This window comes from Anastrepha ludens, chromosome 6 (assembly GCF_028408465.1).
Source record: "Anastrepha ludens isolate Willacy chromosome 6, idAnaLude1.1, whole genome shotgun sequence".
Lineage (NCBI taxonomy): Eukaryota > Metazoa > Arthropoda > Insecta > Diptera > Tephritidae > Anastrepha > Anastrepha ludens.
The window spans coordinates 99,826,742-99,844,592 of record NC_071502.1 but is presented as its reverse complement, the minus strand read 5'-3'; the positions used below and the strand labels follow the sequence as shown (position 1 = coordinate 99,844,592).

The 17,851-nt window shown below is 35.7% G+C and overlaps 1 protein-coding gene across 1 annotated transcript; it reads right to left on the bottom strand.

Moving 5' to 3' along the window:
* Positions 1-16,895: 16,895 nt before the first annotated feature.
* On the bottom strand, positions 16,896-17,635 carry LOC128867195 (jerky protein homolog-like; the record flags this gene model as incomplete). Its single annotated transcript, XM_054108297.1, has 3 exons — positions 17,584-17,635; positions 17,169-17,509; positions 16,896-17,111 (listed from the first exon to the last, which is right to left on the bottom strand). Coding segments are annotated over exons 1-3 (609 nt in total), but the record flags the coding sequence as incomplete, so codon positions are not given.
* Between the last annotated feature and the right edge of the window lie 216 nt (positions 17,636-17,851).

The following is a 17,851-nucleotide window of genomic DNA, read 5'->3' as shown; positions in this document are numbered from 1 at the left end:
CTTGACATTGGTGCAGGCTTGGTGGCGTGTGGCGCATCTTTAGAGCAACATGGCTGCTCATCAGTTTGCGTTACGCTCACTGCGGTTGCTGCGATCGCCGATGCCGAAGTGCAGGGTTGTTCCTCGGTCCGCTGCAATGCGGGAGGCTTGGGCGCTTCTGGTTCAGCATCCTTCTCCGTGGTTTTGGCCTTAGTTCTAAGTTGAACTGTGCTAAACCCATAGTTCAACCAGTAGTGATGTTTTTTGATCACAATGGCGGAGATGGGGTCGATTGCGATGGTTAGCTCCGTCACCTTACCCTTTTGTACTCTACGTAGTACCCGCCATTCCTGAACGTTCAGGCCAGAGTTTTGCCCATCCAGGAGGTTGAGGATGTCCTCTGTGGATGTGCTGTCCAGTTCTGGAAAGTGGCATGTGAAGATCAAAGGCCTTGGTATGTCCTCTTCTAAAACGATCTTAATTTGCGCATCTTTCCATGGTTCAAGTTTAGGCATTGCTGCCTTTAACCAGTCAGTTGTTTCATCGTTGCCACATGAGACAACTATGTATCCTGCGCGGAAGGTGCAGCTGTTAAAGATTGGCTTGGCACCACCAGTCTGCTTTTTCCTTATGCTGTCCAGGATAGCGTGTTGAATGGCCTTTAGTTTATCCGTAGGCCATATCGTTGCCGGATAATCAGGTGGTATGATACCCAGCTTGGTGCTACATGCAGCATCTTTGTAGGACATTTTAGCCGTCCCTTCTTTCACCTCCAGGTTAGGCACTGCTGCCTTTGCCCTTTCGGCTTCTGATGGGTCAGTTGTCCTTTCCACTAAGTTAGCTCTTTTGGGAGATCTTTGCTTAGGGGTGGTGCTGCTGGAGCGCTGACGCTTTAAGTTCATTGGCTGCTGTGCTAGTTGTCGCGCTTCTTCAATGGAGTGACCTTTACCCAGGTGGTACCTGAGTCGCTTTCTGGCGGCACCGCTGAGCCGCAGCTTCACTTCCATTTCCGCTCCATTCTTAGCCGAACTTGTGTTTTTTGAGGGAGAAGTTAAGAGTTTCTCCTCTTCCTCTGGTGATAAAGCGGAAGTTTTCCCGATGGGCCCTAGGTCCATTTCGTCGACTTCCATCTCTAATTGCGCTATGGCAGAGGTCGGGCATTCGCTGCCTTTTGTTGCCTGCGGCAGTTGTTGTTGTTCGACAGTAGCTGCCGAAAGGTCACTGCTGACCTGGTTTGTAGAAGGCATTGTTGCCTTTTCTTTGTTTTCGTTTTTATCGTTAGTTTCAGACATAAGTGAATCCCACGAGTAAAGGGGAATGGAGGTCGAGCCGCAACAGTGCCCCGGTGTTGCGGTAAGGCTAATTACAACCAGAGGGCGCCCGGTATCTGGAGGTCACCGTTAAAAGACACACTGACGTAGTGCCATTCATCACTTAGGCACGGTACGAATAACACCTGTGATTACGGGTTTTTTCGAGTTTGCCTCTCTAGATCCGCCATTTTCGGTCGAAAGCAGGGGCACCTCGTGCAGGAGTGGAATATTACCACAATGGTCGGTCTTTAGGCTTTAGGCAGTTCCTGCCAGTCGCCTCTGTGTGCCCTACCTCTATAATAGAACCAAAACACACTTAACCCCCCTTTCTTGTTAGAATAAACTACATTAATTGTTTTGCCACTATTGATTTGTATTTGGAAAATTAATACCGGTTTTTTTTTTGCTTTTTTTACTATTTTTGTGCTCTTTTTTATTCCTTTTTTTTGTTGCTTTCTTTGTTAACTTTTTTTTGTTTTCTCTGTTTAACTTTTTTTGTTTTGTTTTCTTTGTTTTACTTTTTTGGGTCTTCTTTGTTTTGTTGTTTTGTTTAACTTTTTTTTCTTTTTGTTTTACTTTTTTTTGTTTTACTTTGTTTTTGTTTTTTGTTTTCTTTGTTTCACGTTTTTGGTTGTTTGCTTAGTTTTACCTATTTTTTGTTTTTTGTTTTTTTCTTTGTTTTACTTTTTTTGAGTGTTTTTTTTTGTTTTCTTTGTTTTACCTTGTTTTTTTTGTTTTCTTTGTTTTCCTCTTTTTGTTTTCTTTGTTTTACTTCTTTTTGTGTTTTTGTTTTTGTTTTCTTTGTTTCAATTTTTTTTGTTTTTTGTTTTGTTTTCTTTGTTTTACTTTTTGGTGTGTTTTTTTGCTTTCTTTGTTTTACATTTTTCTTTTTTGTTGTTTTCTTTGTTTCACTTTTTTTGTTGTTTGTTTTGTTTTCTTTGTTTTACCTATTTTTTGTTTTCCTTGTTTTACTTTTTTTTGTGTTTGTTTTTTGTTTTATTTGTTGAACTTTTTTTGTTTTTTGTTTTGTTTTCTTTGTTTTACCTTTTTTTGTTTTCCTTTTTTTGTTTTTTTACTCTTTTTTGTTTTGTTTGTTTTACTTGTTGTTTTTTGTTTTCCTTTTTTTGTTTTTTTTTTTTTTGTTTTCTCTGTTTTACCTTTTCTCTCTTTTTTTTGTTTTCTTTGTTTTACTTTTGTTGTTTTGTTTTCTTTGTTTAACTTTTTTGTTTTTTTTTTATGTACCTATATGGTGAACGAATCACCCTACCCTACCTATGTAGTTGAATATATGTTTGCATGTACGTAGGCAGACAGAGAAGCACACATCCTTAAATAGCAAAAGTCATTGGAGAAAAGTTAGTTTGAACAGAGTTTTGTGGCACAAATTGCAGGATAGGCAGCTGCCATTCATTTGAAATTTCAGCAGAATCTCGTATGGTTAAGTTCATTGTTCACATTCATTAAAGATTTCATTTCAATCCTACGGAAATGCTAATGTTGATGGGCACATGATTAAGTGCCTGCCATTTTGAGACTTAAATATAATATTCGCGTTTTAAATTTTTGATGAGGAGTTGCGTGCCGGCTTAAAAAGGGCATTGAATTTTGATTCAACTATTTGATTGACTTCGCAGCAGAGCAACAAAACATGAGAACTTAATTAGCAACAATCATCCACACTTAAATGATTGCTAACTGTGTCGTCTGTTAGAATATTTTGTATTCCAAGACGTGAAATTAATGTACGTAAATATGTGATTGTACTTTGTAAGCTTCTTATAATAATAGAATTAAATAAAGTGCATAGTGGGTGAAATTTCATGTAGGACATTGTGGGTATTAGTATAAGTATTAGCAAAAAACAAACAACAAAGTAATTCAGAACGTAGTTATTTATCGTATTTCTTGCTGGTATCAAATAGATTTCATACCTTGGAAATTTTCACGCAGCTTAAAATAAATCATTTCGGCCATGCAAAATCACAATTCGATGCTTCCCGCGCATGACATTTTGTAGGCGCAAGACTTATAATTTTTGCAAGCACAAGCAGGAATACATTCTTTGCACTTCAAAAAATTACACCTACTGGTTTCAGTACGCAATTTAATTACCTAAACCAATGAGTTCTGTTGAAAATCCTTCAAAATGTATTGTCACATATAATAATAGTCTAGCAAGTATTATATCAAGGGTTTTGGTTGGTTGGTTAAAGTGGTGATACTTCCAGAATCCAACTAGCGCTTCCGCATCATTTGTTGCCTCACCCTCGTTGCCAACTTGTTTACCAGTTATTTACGGCATGACTATATACAGTCTGTGTGGTTTGAGAACCTTATTAGGTTGTTGACGTCTACGCCAGACAGTTGTTCGGGACTCTCGAACTCACATTGGCGCCCTGCCCCAGGCTATCGAAGAACGGAACACCCAGTGACCTTAATCATCTGGCTGCCAAACGCGGACATTTATAGAGAAAGTGCTCAACGTTCTCCTTCTCTCCCGCCCTATACATCTTTGAAATTATTTGAGCCATTTTTAAGTCGACCCTTAGAGGCAAATGGGTTTTATGAGATACTTTTCATATTTAAAATAATCTATATTTTTTCCTGAAATCCCCCAAAACAAAATTATTTTTCACATGCATGCTTAAACCGTTTAAAAGTTCAAAAAAGTTTCAAAAGTCGTTTCTTAGAGAAATACTTTTTCATACCAACAATAAGTCACAGATAATTACCAGCAGTTGCAAACTTATCAACCTCCACACCTTGGCCCACAGAATCTAATAAAAATTGCAAAAATGTTCTTTGGGTATTTAGAAAATAATTATTTTATACCTTCGCATTGTCCAAGGCAGCCAATCCACTTTGTTAGTACATTTTTTTTACTATAAATATACGGATCTCTAACTAAATTTTCCGTTTTTGATTGCTTAAATTTGCATTTTTTGATGTTGTGTAAAGTTAAGGCACCAGGGAGTGTTTCATTTTTGCGTTCTTCCGAGTGCATTTCACTAGAAGCTGGGTACATTTCAAAAGAACTCGGAAATATATCCATACATATTTTTAGTTTCATTCAAGTAAATTACATTCATGAAACTAAAAAGATGTAAATTTATTTAGAATTGAATTATTTTAAAAGTTTTTGGAATTTGCAGAAAAACGTCTGCTTTCCGAAAAGTCTCAATTCAAATTAAACGCAAGTAAATAAATATAACTTTTTCACGCAAATATCCTTACGCATCCGCTGTAACAGAAATAAACATCTGCCAAGCAGTAAAAAATTAATAATATATATAATAAAGGGCCTTTCACAAGATGCCCCTAAATGTTGTTTTAAAGTAAAATTTTAGAAATTTAGATTATTTAAGGTTTCAGTATTTGTATTCAAAATATGGCTCTTAATAATCATTAATTAAAATGTCCACCATGAGCACCACGTCTACTGGTAAAATAAGCCAAACAATCGATTCTTGAATGCTGAAAATGTTGATATCGATGAAATATATATCGTTGTTGCAAGTTGTTCAGCAACACTTTGCGTTGCGGTGGCAAATATTCTGAACAGAACGTCCAGTTTTTGGTTTGACGAACCCAGTTGCTGGAAATTTTTTACCTACCTTTGAATTGTTGATTCATCAGGATGATTATTGCCAACAAAAACTTCACTTCAATTTTCCGATATGTGGCTCATAAAGATCGACCATTTTTATAATAAATTTCAATAATTTTAACGCATCATTTCCTCGTGTAGAATTCTACATCTGTCTACGTAAGGGCGAAACCGGTTTAGGAGCCCAAATTTTGATGTTTTTCGAGAATTTTTTGAACAAAGAAGGAATAATCAGAAATTGTTTAAGTTTATCGGATATTTTATGTATATTTTTAGGTGCCCTTTTAAATTTTTTTGAAGCTATTTCCGCGGGACATAGTGGCGTTAGAGCGTGCTGTCCATGGACGATCGCCATCCGAGTGTCTTGCTGGTGGGAATTCCTGAAGTTGCAATTTTTCTCTGAAATCAAAACCAATTTTGTTTTTATTAACAACATATTTCCTAAGAATATCAACCTAATTGTGGTAAAAAAATATTGAAAATTGCATGCTTTTGAGGCGCCTGAACAGAAAGTAGTTTTTTTATACCATATTTTTTCATCTATTTTGCTTCAAAAACCATATTTCAAATAATAATATAGTCCCAAAATTAGGTTCATATGGATTAGAATTGACTAAAGAAAAAATCCCGAAAAATTTTAGAACGATTGGTAACTTTTTAAGCTGGAACTCCCACCAGTTGGAAAAAAGTAGTTTCGAGAAAAACGTCGTTCTAACTAACGCGCGCGACGGTGCGGAGCCGACGGGCAGTCACTTAAGTGCTCATAGAATCGGGAATAATGCAAATTTCGCTTTAAAATTTTTACCACATATTCTTGAGTAGTTATACTAACGATTTATGCAATAAAAAAATCGATTTTTTGATCGATCTAAACCGGTTTCCCCCCATAACAAATGCCAAGATGACCTTAAAGCGGTACCTTCTAGGAATTATTCGCTAGAGGCATTTTTGTCTGACCCTTTATGTGCATATCTGCCTACATAAATATTAACATGTCCACATATTGTAAGTCTTGAAAAAATAAATAAAATAAAACGTAAACATAATAAAAACGAAATTAACTCTTGCCCGCCCTCACTCAGCAATTAAGCTGCATGTCGCATTATTTCCATCTCTCCTCACTCGCCATTCGCCAACTTTTAATGGACGCAATAATTTTGCATTCCTTTACATTCATTAATTCCGTCGCTGATGGTTATGGCAGTATGACGAGCTTTCAACGAATGATGGGGAAGTTAATAAATATTTAAATGCAATTTATATTAAATGGCTTGAAAAAGTGCTTATAGGGATATGGTGTGTGTGTGCGTGTGCGTATGCAAATATTTCTGAAAGCTGCACGACAGAAGTGCGGGCGAATATTCGTTCATTCATTCATTTATTGATTCATTCATTTATTGCCCAAAATCATTTTAACATAAGAGTTTACAAAGTTATGATAAAATTAGATTGTTTAGCGTTTTCCTAACACACATTTGTATTTATCTAGGAGTTTAAAATGTATTTTTCTTTTGATATATACAATAGGTTATGATTATTATTTTGTGTGTCTTTGGCATAATTTTTAAAACTTATTTATGTGCTCCTGAAAACGGCTTAAAAAAGAGATAACTTATATTAAACTTCTGCAATTTATTTGGCTATAAATTGATCAATGTTATACTATATATATACCTATGAAATGAGACTATCAGCTATTAGTTCATAGATGTCACTAGGAATATTTTTAAACCTTCCCAAATGTCTTGTTTTTTCGTGTGTCATCTGTCAACAAAAGTTAGTTCATTGTTTGTTACGTTTCATACAACAATGCATTTTTGGCGCTCTTAAAAATGTCGAATTTCGTGCCTTCAAACTACGATTTGCGGTCATCGTGAAACCACTTGTGAAATGCTGCCCTCCGGGATCAAAAGGAAATCTTTCTTGTATCGAATCGTTACGGGTGATGAAAAATGGGTGTATTTCTTCAATCCCAATCGTAAACGATCGTATGGTCCGCCCGGCCACAAGCCAAAAACAACGGCCAAACCAAATCGCTTCGGCCGCAAGGCAATGCTGTGTGTTTTCTGGGATCAGCGTGGTATAATTTGGTACGAGCTATTAAAACCAGATGAAACAGTTGACGGTGTACGCTCCCAACGACAATTGGCCGATTTGAACAGCGCTTTACACCGAAAACTCCCAGAATATGCCGATCGGCGTCACAAAGTAATTTTTCTTGATGATTTTCTTGATGACAATGCACCGCCACATCGAACAAGAGCAACCCGGGAATTGGTGGAGACATACGATTGGGAACCGCTAGTGCGGCTTACTCACCAGACTTGGCGCCTTCCGATTATCATTTGGTTGCATCGATGGGCCACGCACTTTCCGAGCAGCGCTTCAATTCTCACGAAGCAGCAAAAAAATGGCTCGATGATTGGTTTGCGGACAAAGACGGCCAATTTTTTTGGCACGGCCTCCACAAATTGCCTGAGAGATGGGAAAAAAGTGTCGCTAGCGATGGCTATTATTTTGAAGATTAAATTTGTAACCATTTTTTGTTAATAAACGTTTGAAATTGAAAAAAGTCTCATTTCATAGGCATACACCTGGTAAACTAAACTTTCATTGTTGAAGTTGTAAGTATTGTATTGCCTATGATAATAGATTGCTTTACAATTTTTATGTAACATATATTATTTTTTAGTATTTTTAAATATATTGGTGAAAAATATTTTTCTGTTGGGGGTAGAGTGATATTTCCCTTGCCTTTGACAAATCTTACTGACGATTTCCGTAAGAAAAAGTCTATGCGTGATATTTTACATTCTTCATATAAACTTTTATTAGAAATTCTTTTCCGAAAAGTACCACTTCTGAAAGGTTGGCGGTTGGGATCGCTACAAATTCTTAAGAGGGAACGCCACTGTGGGGGGTCAAAAAATAGTCGATTTTTCGGAATTTTTTTTTGTAAGTAGGAATGATTATTCGAGGATCGGACAAAAGACAATATATGATATATGTATTAAACTAGGTTGATGTAAATTTTTATTAAAAAATATTGAAAATTGAGAAATTTATGTAAATAAACGTAACGAGTTAAAAAAATGACGTCATCTGGTGGCAGCGATACAGCAATGAATAATTATCTGAAATCAAAAAACCAAAAATTTTATCAATCTACACAATAGTGACTACCGTTGTACGCAGCATTTTGTTTTTTTTTTTTGACAAAATGGTGGTGATTTGAATTTCGCTGAGTGTTTTTCACCAATTTTTTGATTTTCAACAGGCCTAAAAAAATAGTTATTTCAAAATTTTGAAAATCGGCTAGCCAATGCAGTAACATCGGTTCATTAGTCTTTGAGAAATCGTTGCCACCGTATCAAAAAAGGTCGTTTCGAGAGCAACACGTTTGAAATAAAGCATCATATCGTAAGCGCTACGAGGCGGAACCGACGGGCGCTCACTTAAGTGAGCATAGAATCGGGAATAATGCAAATTTCGCTTTAAAATTTTTACCGCATTTTCTTGAGTAGTTATACTAACAATTTATGCAAAACAAAAAAATTGATTTTTTTGAATTTTCACAGTGGCGTTCCCCCTAATTATTTGTTTGTAAATATTTATTTTAATGCAGTTCGATGGGCCACTCTGCCTTCTTACTAAATTACAATAGCTAAAGAACATTTTTTTTGCTTCTGTCAAAATGAAATCTACATGTCTTACAAAGGTAAACTTGCTATCGATAATTACGCCCAAGTATTTAATTTGTTCTTTGTTTTTTATGTTGAGTCCATTCATTTTAAATTGGGGCTCATATTTACGAGCAGTTATTTACGATATACGTTTTTGCGTATTCCTCTAACAATAGTTGTTTCGCTTTTATTGAAGTTTATTTTTAGCTTCCATTTGTGAAAGTAGATATGTATTTAATTCATTTAAGTATGAGTTAACGACTTCGTTGGCTTCGGTTATCGTCTGCGTATATGAGCACTTTAATACTGCAATTATTAATTTCGGAACTTAATGGTGGGTCAGGCGAATCGGCTAAGAAGTTGTTATAGAAAATTGGCCCCAACAAAGAGCTAACGTCTCTCATCAAAGAATTAAATATACCTTCATTAACATAAAACGAACGCTCTTTTAAATAAATATACAACATTATACAAAGATTTTTTTCGAAGTTGAACTTTCTGTACATTTTAAATGGGATCGTCGCCTGTCGTCGCCCCTTATGAGTCGGCTTCAAAACATCGATAGATATATTATAGGAAAAAATGCCCTCAAAATTTTGTAGGGGAATTCAAAGTGATTTCGGAGTTACAGGCCAGTGTACCGTCCCTCGTGTAAGTATTCTGTCTACCTTCTGAAAACTGAGAAACACTCTTCTCAAAACCATGTTTTTGAAAATGGCGTGTAAGATTAAAAAAAAAATAACGAAAGTTTTCCTTTCAAACCGATAATCTATATACAGAAAATTAAAATGCGCAACTAACTAACTAACAAAATACAAAAAAAAAACTAATTTTTTAATGTTATTTAACACCTTTTTTGAAAAAAAAAATAGCGAAAACACTTTTTTCAATAATTAATTGTGTGTTCATTTTTTCATATTTTTATACAAGAGTAGTTTTTTATATGCGGGAAAGCCTTCTGAATAAGACAATATTTTTCTTTTGAGTTTCAGGTGAAAACTACGCCGTTTTACTGGCGCGCAACGAGAAGCTGTGCGAGATCCCTCATATGTCAGCCATTTTGTTTTCTTTATTTATATTAAAAAATTCAATCATGCCTTGAAATAAATGCAAAAGATTATTCCTGTGTGTCGCTTTTTTCGCCTCGAAAAAACATTGAGAAAAAACACCTGTTTTTGAAGCCAGTGATAAGAGCCCCCCCTTAAATTACTACAAATAAAATCAGAGAGTAATGTTAGTGCGGCGGCCGCCGTAGCCGAATAGATTGGTGCGTGACTACCATTCGGAATTCACAGAGAGGTCGTTAGTTCAAATCTCGGTGAAAGCTAAATTAATAAAAACATTTTTTTAATAGCGGTCACCCCTCGGCAGGCAATGGCAAACCTCCGAGTGTATTTCTGCTATGAAAAAGCTCCTCATAAAAATATCTGCCGTTCGGAGTCGGCTTGAAACTGTAGGTCCCTCCATTTGTGGAACAACATCAAGACGCACACCACAAATAGGAGGAGGAGCTCGGCCAAACACCTAACAGAAGTGTACGCGCCAATTATTTATTTATTTTTTAATGTTAGTGCGTGGCATGTTGAATGGTATGGCCGGTACCCAAATTCATAATCTTTAAAGACATGTCGCTGTTCAATATGTTGTTTTATTTTTTCAAGCCAAAAATCTTCCTATAATTTACAAAGTCAGTGTTTGGGTTTTGGAATGCATTTTATTTTTGCTGTTCACCATTCCAGTGGGAAATGGCCTGTATTAAGTGAGTGATTAAAGATAATTGCTAAGAATCTCCAAAAAGTGTTTGTTGTTTTCTTTAGCAAAAAGTTTGAGATACTGTCTGCCCCACAGCTCTTTTTATTATTTTTTAATCGTAAGATTTTGCCGATTTTCTCCGTGTTTATAAAAGTGCACCGAGATTCAACTGCAGTTTGTTCACCATCGGCTGTTATGCCGTTCGTAAAATGTGCTATTGGCTGTGTTAGTTAATTCTAATGCACTACTTTCGACATGAGCTGTAAAATTTGTAACTCCGAGTTGTTGGTTCTGGCGATATATTTCTTCAAATTTCTACGCTAATGCATTTATTTTATGTAAGTTTTCTGTTGCCAGCCGGGTTTGCGAAAGGGAAGTGAATATCAATATCCTCTTGATTTATTACAAGTTCTGGTATCTTTGACACTTTTTTAATCCACATAATCCCTTAATTCTATTGTATGTTTTGTTATTCATGTGTATATTGGAAAAGTAATTTGTCCAGTATTTTTCTTCGCTTACGCTCTTCTATTATCTTACTAATATTACGCACTATACTGTAGCTGTCAAAGTGTTTTTCCTTCTTGACGCAGTGCGACGTAATCGTTTCTTTTCAGAAATTAAATCCAGTATATCATCAGGTAGGTTTATAAAACCACGATGGCGCACTTTCGCACTTCTACTTTAGGAACAGCTCCTGAGTTAAGAGCTGCATCGATGGCTTTATTTAAATTTATAATGCAGTTATCAATTTCATTTCGTGTTACGTTGCGCTTGATTGGTAAATAGTTTGTACATCATTTAGCGAAGTTATGTTGGGTAAACAGCAAGTGCAGCGCAGAAAATATTGTTGTGAAATTCAAAAGAGTTTTTAAAGTGAGAGAGTAACTTTTATAACAATGAAAGGATTTAAAAAGTTTATATGCCAAGTCTTTTAGCAAAGATTTAACTTTACGAAAATTAATTTAAATTTGATTAATAATTGATAATTGATAATTTTCAAAGTTGCAATGCTGCTTGTGGACAACCTTGGGCCATTGTGGTAATAAATATTTTTGTACTTAGTTATGAGACCGAAAGAAAAAGGATTTTCGGATGATGATATTGAGAGTATTATTAACTTTGATGGGAATGCCTCTTCTGACGACGTAAGTGAAGATTAGATGGATGACATTTCTGCAGTGCTAGAGAAGAGTTTGAAAGGGATCGTGCAAAGAGGGGCAACTGTACAGATTGACCTTCTCGAAAATGTGATTGCAGAAGAATGTGAGCCGAAATCTTGTTTGGCTGATAATTGCTTTGAAAAAGTTGACTCCAAGACACTAAAATGGAGAAAAAGGCCATTTGTACCTTCGGAGACCAGTTGGGAAGAAAATACTTTGAAGGTCGACGATGTGATGACGGCAGTAGAATATTTCTGCACTTCACTTTTTTTAATAGTCCAAACAGATTTGTATCCACTGCAAGAACACGGCATTGAGCTCAAATGCACTGTTGAAAATATTAAACGCTATATTGGTATTTTGTTCTACATGGGTTTTTTTAAAATTGCCTCCACTCAAAATGGCATTGTCAAAAGATTTAAATCTCACCGCTATAACAGATTCAATGAAAGTTTGAAAAGAATAAAAAAGGTATACATTTCATCTGCCATGAAAAAGCTCCTCATAAAAATATATGTCGTTCGGAGTCGGCTTGAAACTGTAGGTCCCTCCATTTGTGGAACGACATCAAGACGCACACCACAAATAGGAGGAGGAGCTCGGCCAAACACCCAAAAAAGGTGTACGCACCAATTATATATAGGGTCCGCCATATAACTTTACGGAATTAAAAATGCTATAAAAAAGAAACTACTCCATATTTTTCCAAACTGTTTTTTTTTTATTTTGAAGTACAATCCTTCCGGTTAACTTCATTCATATGGGTGCCTCGGCGTCATACCAAGGTCTTTACACAAAATTCGTCTCAATGATGTCTCCGAAATGTACAATTGTTAAGAACGACGGTGAACTGATGTTCCTGGTAATTCACGAACATTCTCGGCCACAGCAGCAATATTTTCGGGTGTACGCACGGTTTTTGGTCGGTCATGCGTTGGTTTGTCAATGAGCAACCCAGTTTCTCTTACTTTTTTCGCAAAGTAACGCACATACGCTTCATTCGGTGTTTTTCTTCTTCCCATTGCCGTACGTAATTTTCGTACACATTCTGCAACATTACCATGATTTTCAAAATAATGTCGCAATATTTCCCAGCGTTCTTTGAGCGTATACACAACCATTTTCGTTCAGCGGAAGAATAAAACTAATTTTCAGTCAAATCAGATGACAGCTAAGTGTTACCATTCTTCAAATAATACCTAGTTCAAATCCGTAACGATAGATGGCGGGCCCTATATATACATACATACATTTTAATTATAACACAAACTATCCAAAAAAGGCGATTTGAACTAATGACAAGTTGTACAAAATACGTCGTTTACTAGACAGTCTCAAAGAAAATTTGGGAAAGGTAGCCTGGGAAGAACATCAAAGCATTGACCAACAAATCATTGCGTTCAAAGGTATAGGTACATTCATAAATGTCATAATGAACATTTTAGTGTAAATTTTTGTTACAGATCGATAGTCATTTAAACAATACAACCCTGGTAAGCCTCATAAATGGGGTCTGAAAATGTTTACGCGTGCTGGCACCTCTGGATTAGTGTACGACTTTACGTTGTATGCTGGTGAAGGTACCGGTCCTGCTTATGGATTGGGCCTATCTTCGGACATAGTTTTATATTTGGCAAAGGTCTTCCCAAGGGCAAATATTTTAAGCTTTATTTCGATGATTGGCTTACGTCAGTAAGCCTTCTGATCTCGTTGAAAGAAATGGGCATATTTGCAACAGGAACTGTACGTAAAAACGCATAAGCAATTGCCAGCCACTTTCAGATGCTGAGTTAAAAAAGCGTGGAAGGGCATCTTTCGATATGAAATGTGAAATCAACAATAATATTGTATGCGTCAAGTGGTTTGACAATAAGCCAGTTCAACTTATATCTTCGCGTGAAAGCATCGAACCTGTTGGTATATGTAAACTTTGAAATCCAAAGGAAAAAGCTTGTATTGATGTTGCAAGACCTGCGATTGTTGTTGCTCAGAACATCCGTTACAAACGCTGGGTTTTCTATAGAAAGCATTTAAACTTGATAAACCCGAGGCAAAAGCATATTCCTCTAATAAAATTTCAACTAGAAATTGCCCATGGGTTGCTTACTGCCACTACTTCGCTCGGAAAAAGGAAAGGTCGACCGTCGAATGCTGAAAGAGCTAGCTCGATAGTATCCCTGGGCTCTACATCAAGCAGCGTGTCTTCCCAACAGTCGAAAAAATACAGGTTCCAACCGAATCCTTTAGTCTCACAGCGTTACGATAAAATGGAACATTGGGTAGTCTTTAGTGAAAAGGGACGTCGCAGATTGTGCACGACAGGAACCCCAATGTCCAAATGCCTTAAATGCCAATTCCACATTTGCTGTAATAACAATAAAAACTGTTTTTTGTATTATCATACCTAATTTTTCAAACTAAGTAAAAATCATTAAAAGTTGTTCGAAAGAAAAAATTTGTTTATTTTGTATACCAACATTGCCCAAAGTTGCCCGCAAGCAACTTGGATTGAGGCGATGTTCGGCTATTAGTATTACATCCGGTTTGTGTTTTTTATTTAAAAATAGGTTAAAGTAGTGTGCCTTTTGTCCTTTGATATCAAAGAGTTCACGTTTATGTGTATGCATTTGATATTTTTGTTAATCATTGTTGAGTCTTAATTCTGTTAGTAACCCAAACAGGGCCATTGATTTTTCGTCATCATTACGTAACTGTTTATAGGCTTTTGAAAAGCTTGCAATTTTTTTCATGCAGTTAGAAATATTGCAACCAAATAATCTAATACATTCACTATTAACATTATCAAACGGCTTAGTCTCTGTTAAATTTTTTGTTTTAGTGTTACCGCTTTTTATGATTCTTTTAGGCTCATTTCCATGCATAACCGAAGCGTATGAAGGTGAATTTACTCGTATACGCGTATTAACATTACTTGTTATTGTTGTATTTGTTGGAATTTTATTTGCGCCCTGCGACCTGCGTGCGTTCATACGTTTTACTATTTCCAAGCGTTTGGGACAATTTAGATAGTTGGCAGTGTGACCTTCCTCATTGCAATTTATACAACTTACTGGGATGCCTATCTTCTTAACTAACTGACCTGTCTCACTATTCGTATAAACGTGTTCCTTGTGGTTATTTTCCTTAAGCGGTATTTTACATTTTCCAGGGCCATGATTGTGTAGGCATTTAACACACCGGTAGGGTAAATAACAATTACTTGCCACGTGTGCATAACGTTGACAGTTTTTACATTGTGAGGGTATCATTGGTTTTAGTTTTTCAAAATTAACTTTACAATTAAGAATATATCTAATATTATAGAATTCGGACAGGTTAGATTTATGGCTAAGTTGAATTAGCCAATTATTATTTGTGAATTTCGATAATTTTACAATTTCAATATCAAGGTTTAAGTCCTTAAGATAACTAACTATTTCGTCATGTTCGTAAATATTTGAGAGTTTCTTAATAATTATTGAATAGGGTTTCTCCTCATTGGGGGTGTAGGTATAAAAATTGACTTTACTATCTATTAAATAAGTTTTAATATTTTTGTAGTCATTCATGGCACATGAACTTATGTGTGTTACATTTTTGTTGATAATATTAAACACAAAGTTTTTGTGTTTTAATAACTCCAGTAGGCTATTTGTCATTTCTTTTTGATTGATATTATAGCAAATAAACGCAGGCGGGTTCTCTTTCTTTTTTGTAATTTCACGTCTTGATAGTTTGGATTTTGTCAACTTAAGCGTTGTTTTTGGACAACTTTCCATTGTCTGTATGCGGCTCTCTACTGTGGGAAGAGAGGGTAAATTGTGCTCCCTTTCATTTTGATTGCTTGCTTCTTCTGACATAGTATTATCTGGATGATCTTTGCTTTGATTGACGTTTGCGTACTTTTTTAATTGTTCGTTTTCCTCTATGGGAGAGGCTTTCTCAGAGTTAAGATTCACTATTATGCCCTTTAGTTCAGCGACCTGTGCAGTAAGTGCATGCAGTAGGGCTTGAATTTCACTATTACCGTCTTCAATTTCGCGATGTTCGTCGGTTTGCTCGTCTCTTTGCTCTTTTCTTCTTTTTAGTATTTGTTTTACATTGTTTTTAGAGCGAGAGTTATCACTAGCACGAGTGTTGTGGATTGTGTTTTGTAAGTTAAGGTCACCTTGTGGTTCACTTTGCTTTAAATGAGTAATATTTGTACACATTTCTTGTTCTGTATTCTCGGAAAAATACAATTCATTTGAATCATTTTCCAATAATCCATACGGATTGTTGCTATTATCTTCTTGACTCATAATGTTTTTGGTTGATTTTTTGTTTTAGTCAATAAGGTTTTTATTTTATTTATTTAATTATTTATTCATTTATTTTCTTCACTTAAGCACACGCCCGCTCTCGTCAAGTTCAACCACCGAACTCAATATACATAGACTTGCCGGCTGTGCATTTTATATGAATAGATACTCGTCGTATTAATTCTGCGCGGTCGGCCAATGTGAATTCTACGTATTTTTTATCTTTTTTTAATACTATTTTTTTTAATTACGATACACTTACTTCGGTAAATTTTTATTTAATATGTAATGCAATGCATTTAAAAAGTCAGCGAATGCAATTGCACAATAAAAGCTGCTGTGGGATTATCGGAAATGCGCGCATGTAGGGAAGTGGGTGATTGATATGGGGTGCAGTGAGTAGGGCATAAGTGTGCATGTGTTGAGGCAGGAGTTTTAATTCATAATTCCGGTAGTTGATAAATATTGAAATATTTGCAGCGAATTCCTGGAAAGTAAAAAAAAATAAAAAAAAAATGCTTTTTGATAAAACATTTTTTTTTTAATTTATTTAGGCACGCGCGTATTTGTTTTATTTGTTTTTGCTGGCAATATATTCTGCTCTCCACATAATTATATTAAAGTAATTTTAACTGCTTTGGTGATGCTCAAATGTACAAATATTTGTACATATAATAAAAAAATATACGAAAATTATATTAAAATTTTAGTGTCACAATAATATTTTTTTTCACACCGCGATTTTTATTTTTTTAATATAATTTATTACTAATATTTAAGTAAATTCTTTTTCTGCCCATGTGATACATTTAGCGTGTAATAAACCTATAAATCCTGCAATTCTGCGTGAAAATGTTTGTGGTGAAAAAAGCTGCATAAAAAATTAAACTAAACCCTAATTAGGTTCGTGGCTAATTAAACCTAATACAGCGCACGCTCGACACCTTGAGCTAATTCAAACCAAGGCAGTTCACGTTAACAAAAGTGTTCACGTTTTGGAATGCTCAAAAAGACTAAGTAGATATATTTTTTCACATTTAAATTCACATTTTAATTTTTTTCAACGACTCGAGCAAATCAGACTTTGTCGCTGCTATTGAAGCTAGAAGGATGTTTCTGTAATGCAACTCAGTGATTTTTATTGCGTTCTTATCCATCGGTTGAATGACGGGAGTAAGGTTTGGTGGCATAAACATTGCTGAAATTTGCCCATTCTCCGTTGACAGTTTAGCTTCATTTGGGTGAGAAGGAGCGTTGTCGATTAGGAGGAGAGCTTTAATTGGTAAGGCTTTCTCCTTTAAAAACAATGTAACCTTAAAAAACAACCAGTTAATCTTAAAAATCGGACAAAGCTTAAAAGGAATATTCACCTGTGGAACAAATGACTCATGAAACCATTGCTGGAAAATAGCCGACGTCATCCAGGTGGATTCCGAGCTCTTATAGTCGGTGGGACACTGAAAGTTTTTAAAGCAGCGTGGATTCTTCGCCTTTCCAATTACCAAAAGCTTAAGCTTGTGGGATCCATTGGCGTTTGAACAACATAAAAACGTCATACGCTGCTTCTCGCACTTTACTCCTGGGGTTCTCTTCTCCAAACTTGATTCGTACGTTTTCTCTGACAAAAGTTTCCAGAATAACCCCGACTCGTCAGCATTATATAACTGATCGTTGCACAACTCCAATTCGACAATTTTAGCTTTAAGTTTTTCTTTAAACGGATTCACTAGCTGAGGTTGCGAAGACAGTTTTTCGCCTGATATCTTAAGAAGGCGAATAGCTTACCTCTTTTTGAATCCTTGGAGCTATCCATCACTAGCGAAGAAGTTTGCTTCATTTTCTTTAAATTTTGTATGCATTGTTTTTGCCTTTTCTTTCAACAGGCCAGTTTTTATCTCGCATTCGGATAAATCAACGATAAAGAGCTCTCTCCATTTTGGGCAACTCTGAAAAACGCAGTGTTTTTCTATTTCCAGGTCCACAATACGTGTTGTTTACACATTTTAAAATATCTTGCTTTTTCGCTTTGATGTTACAAATTGTTGATTTACCA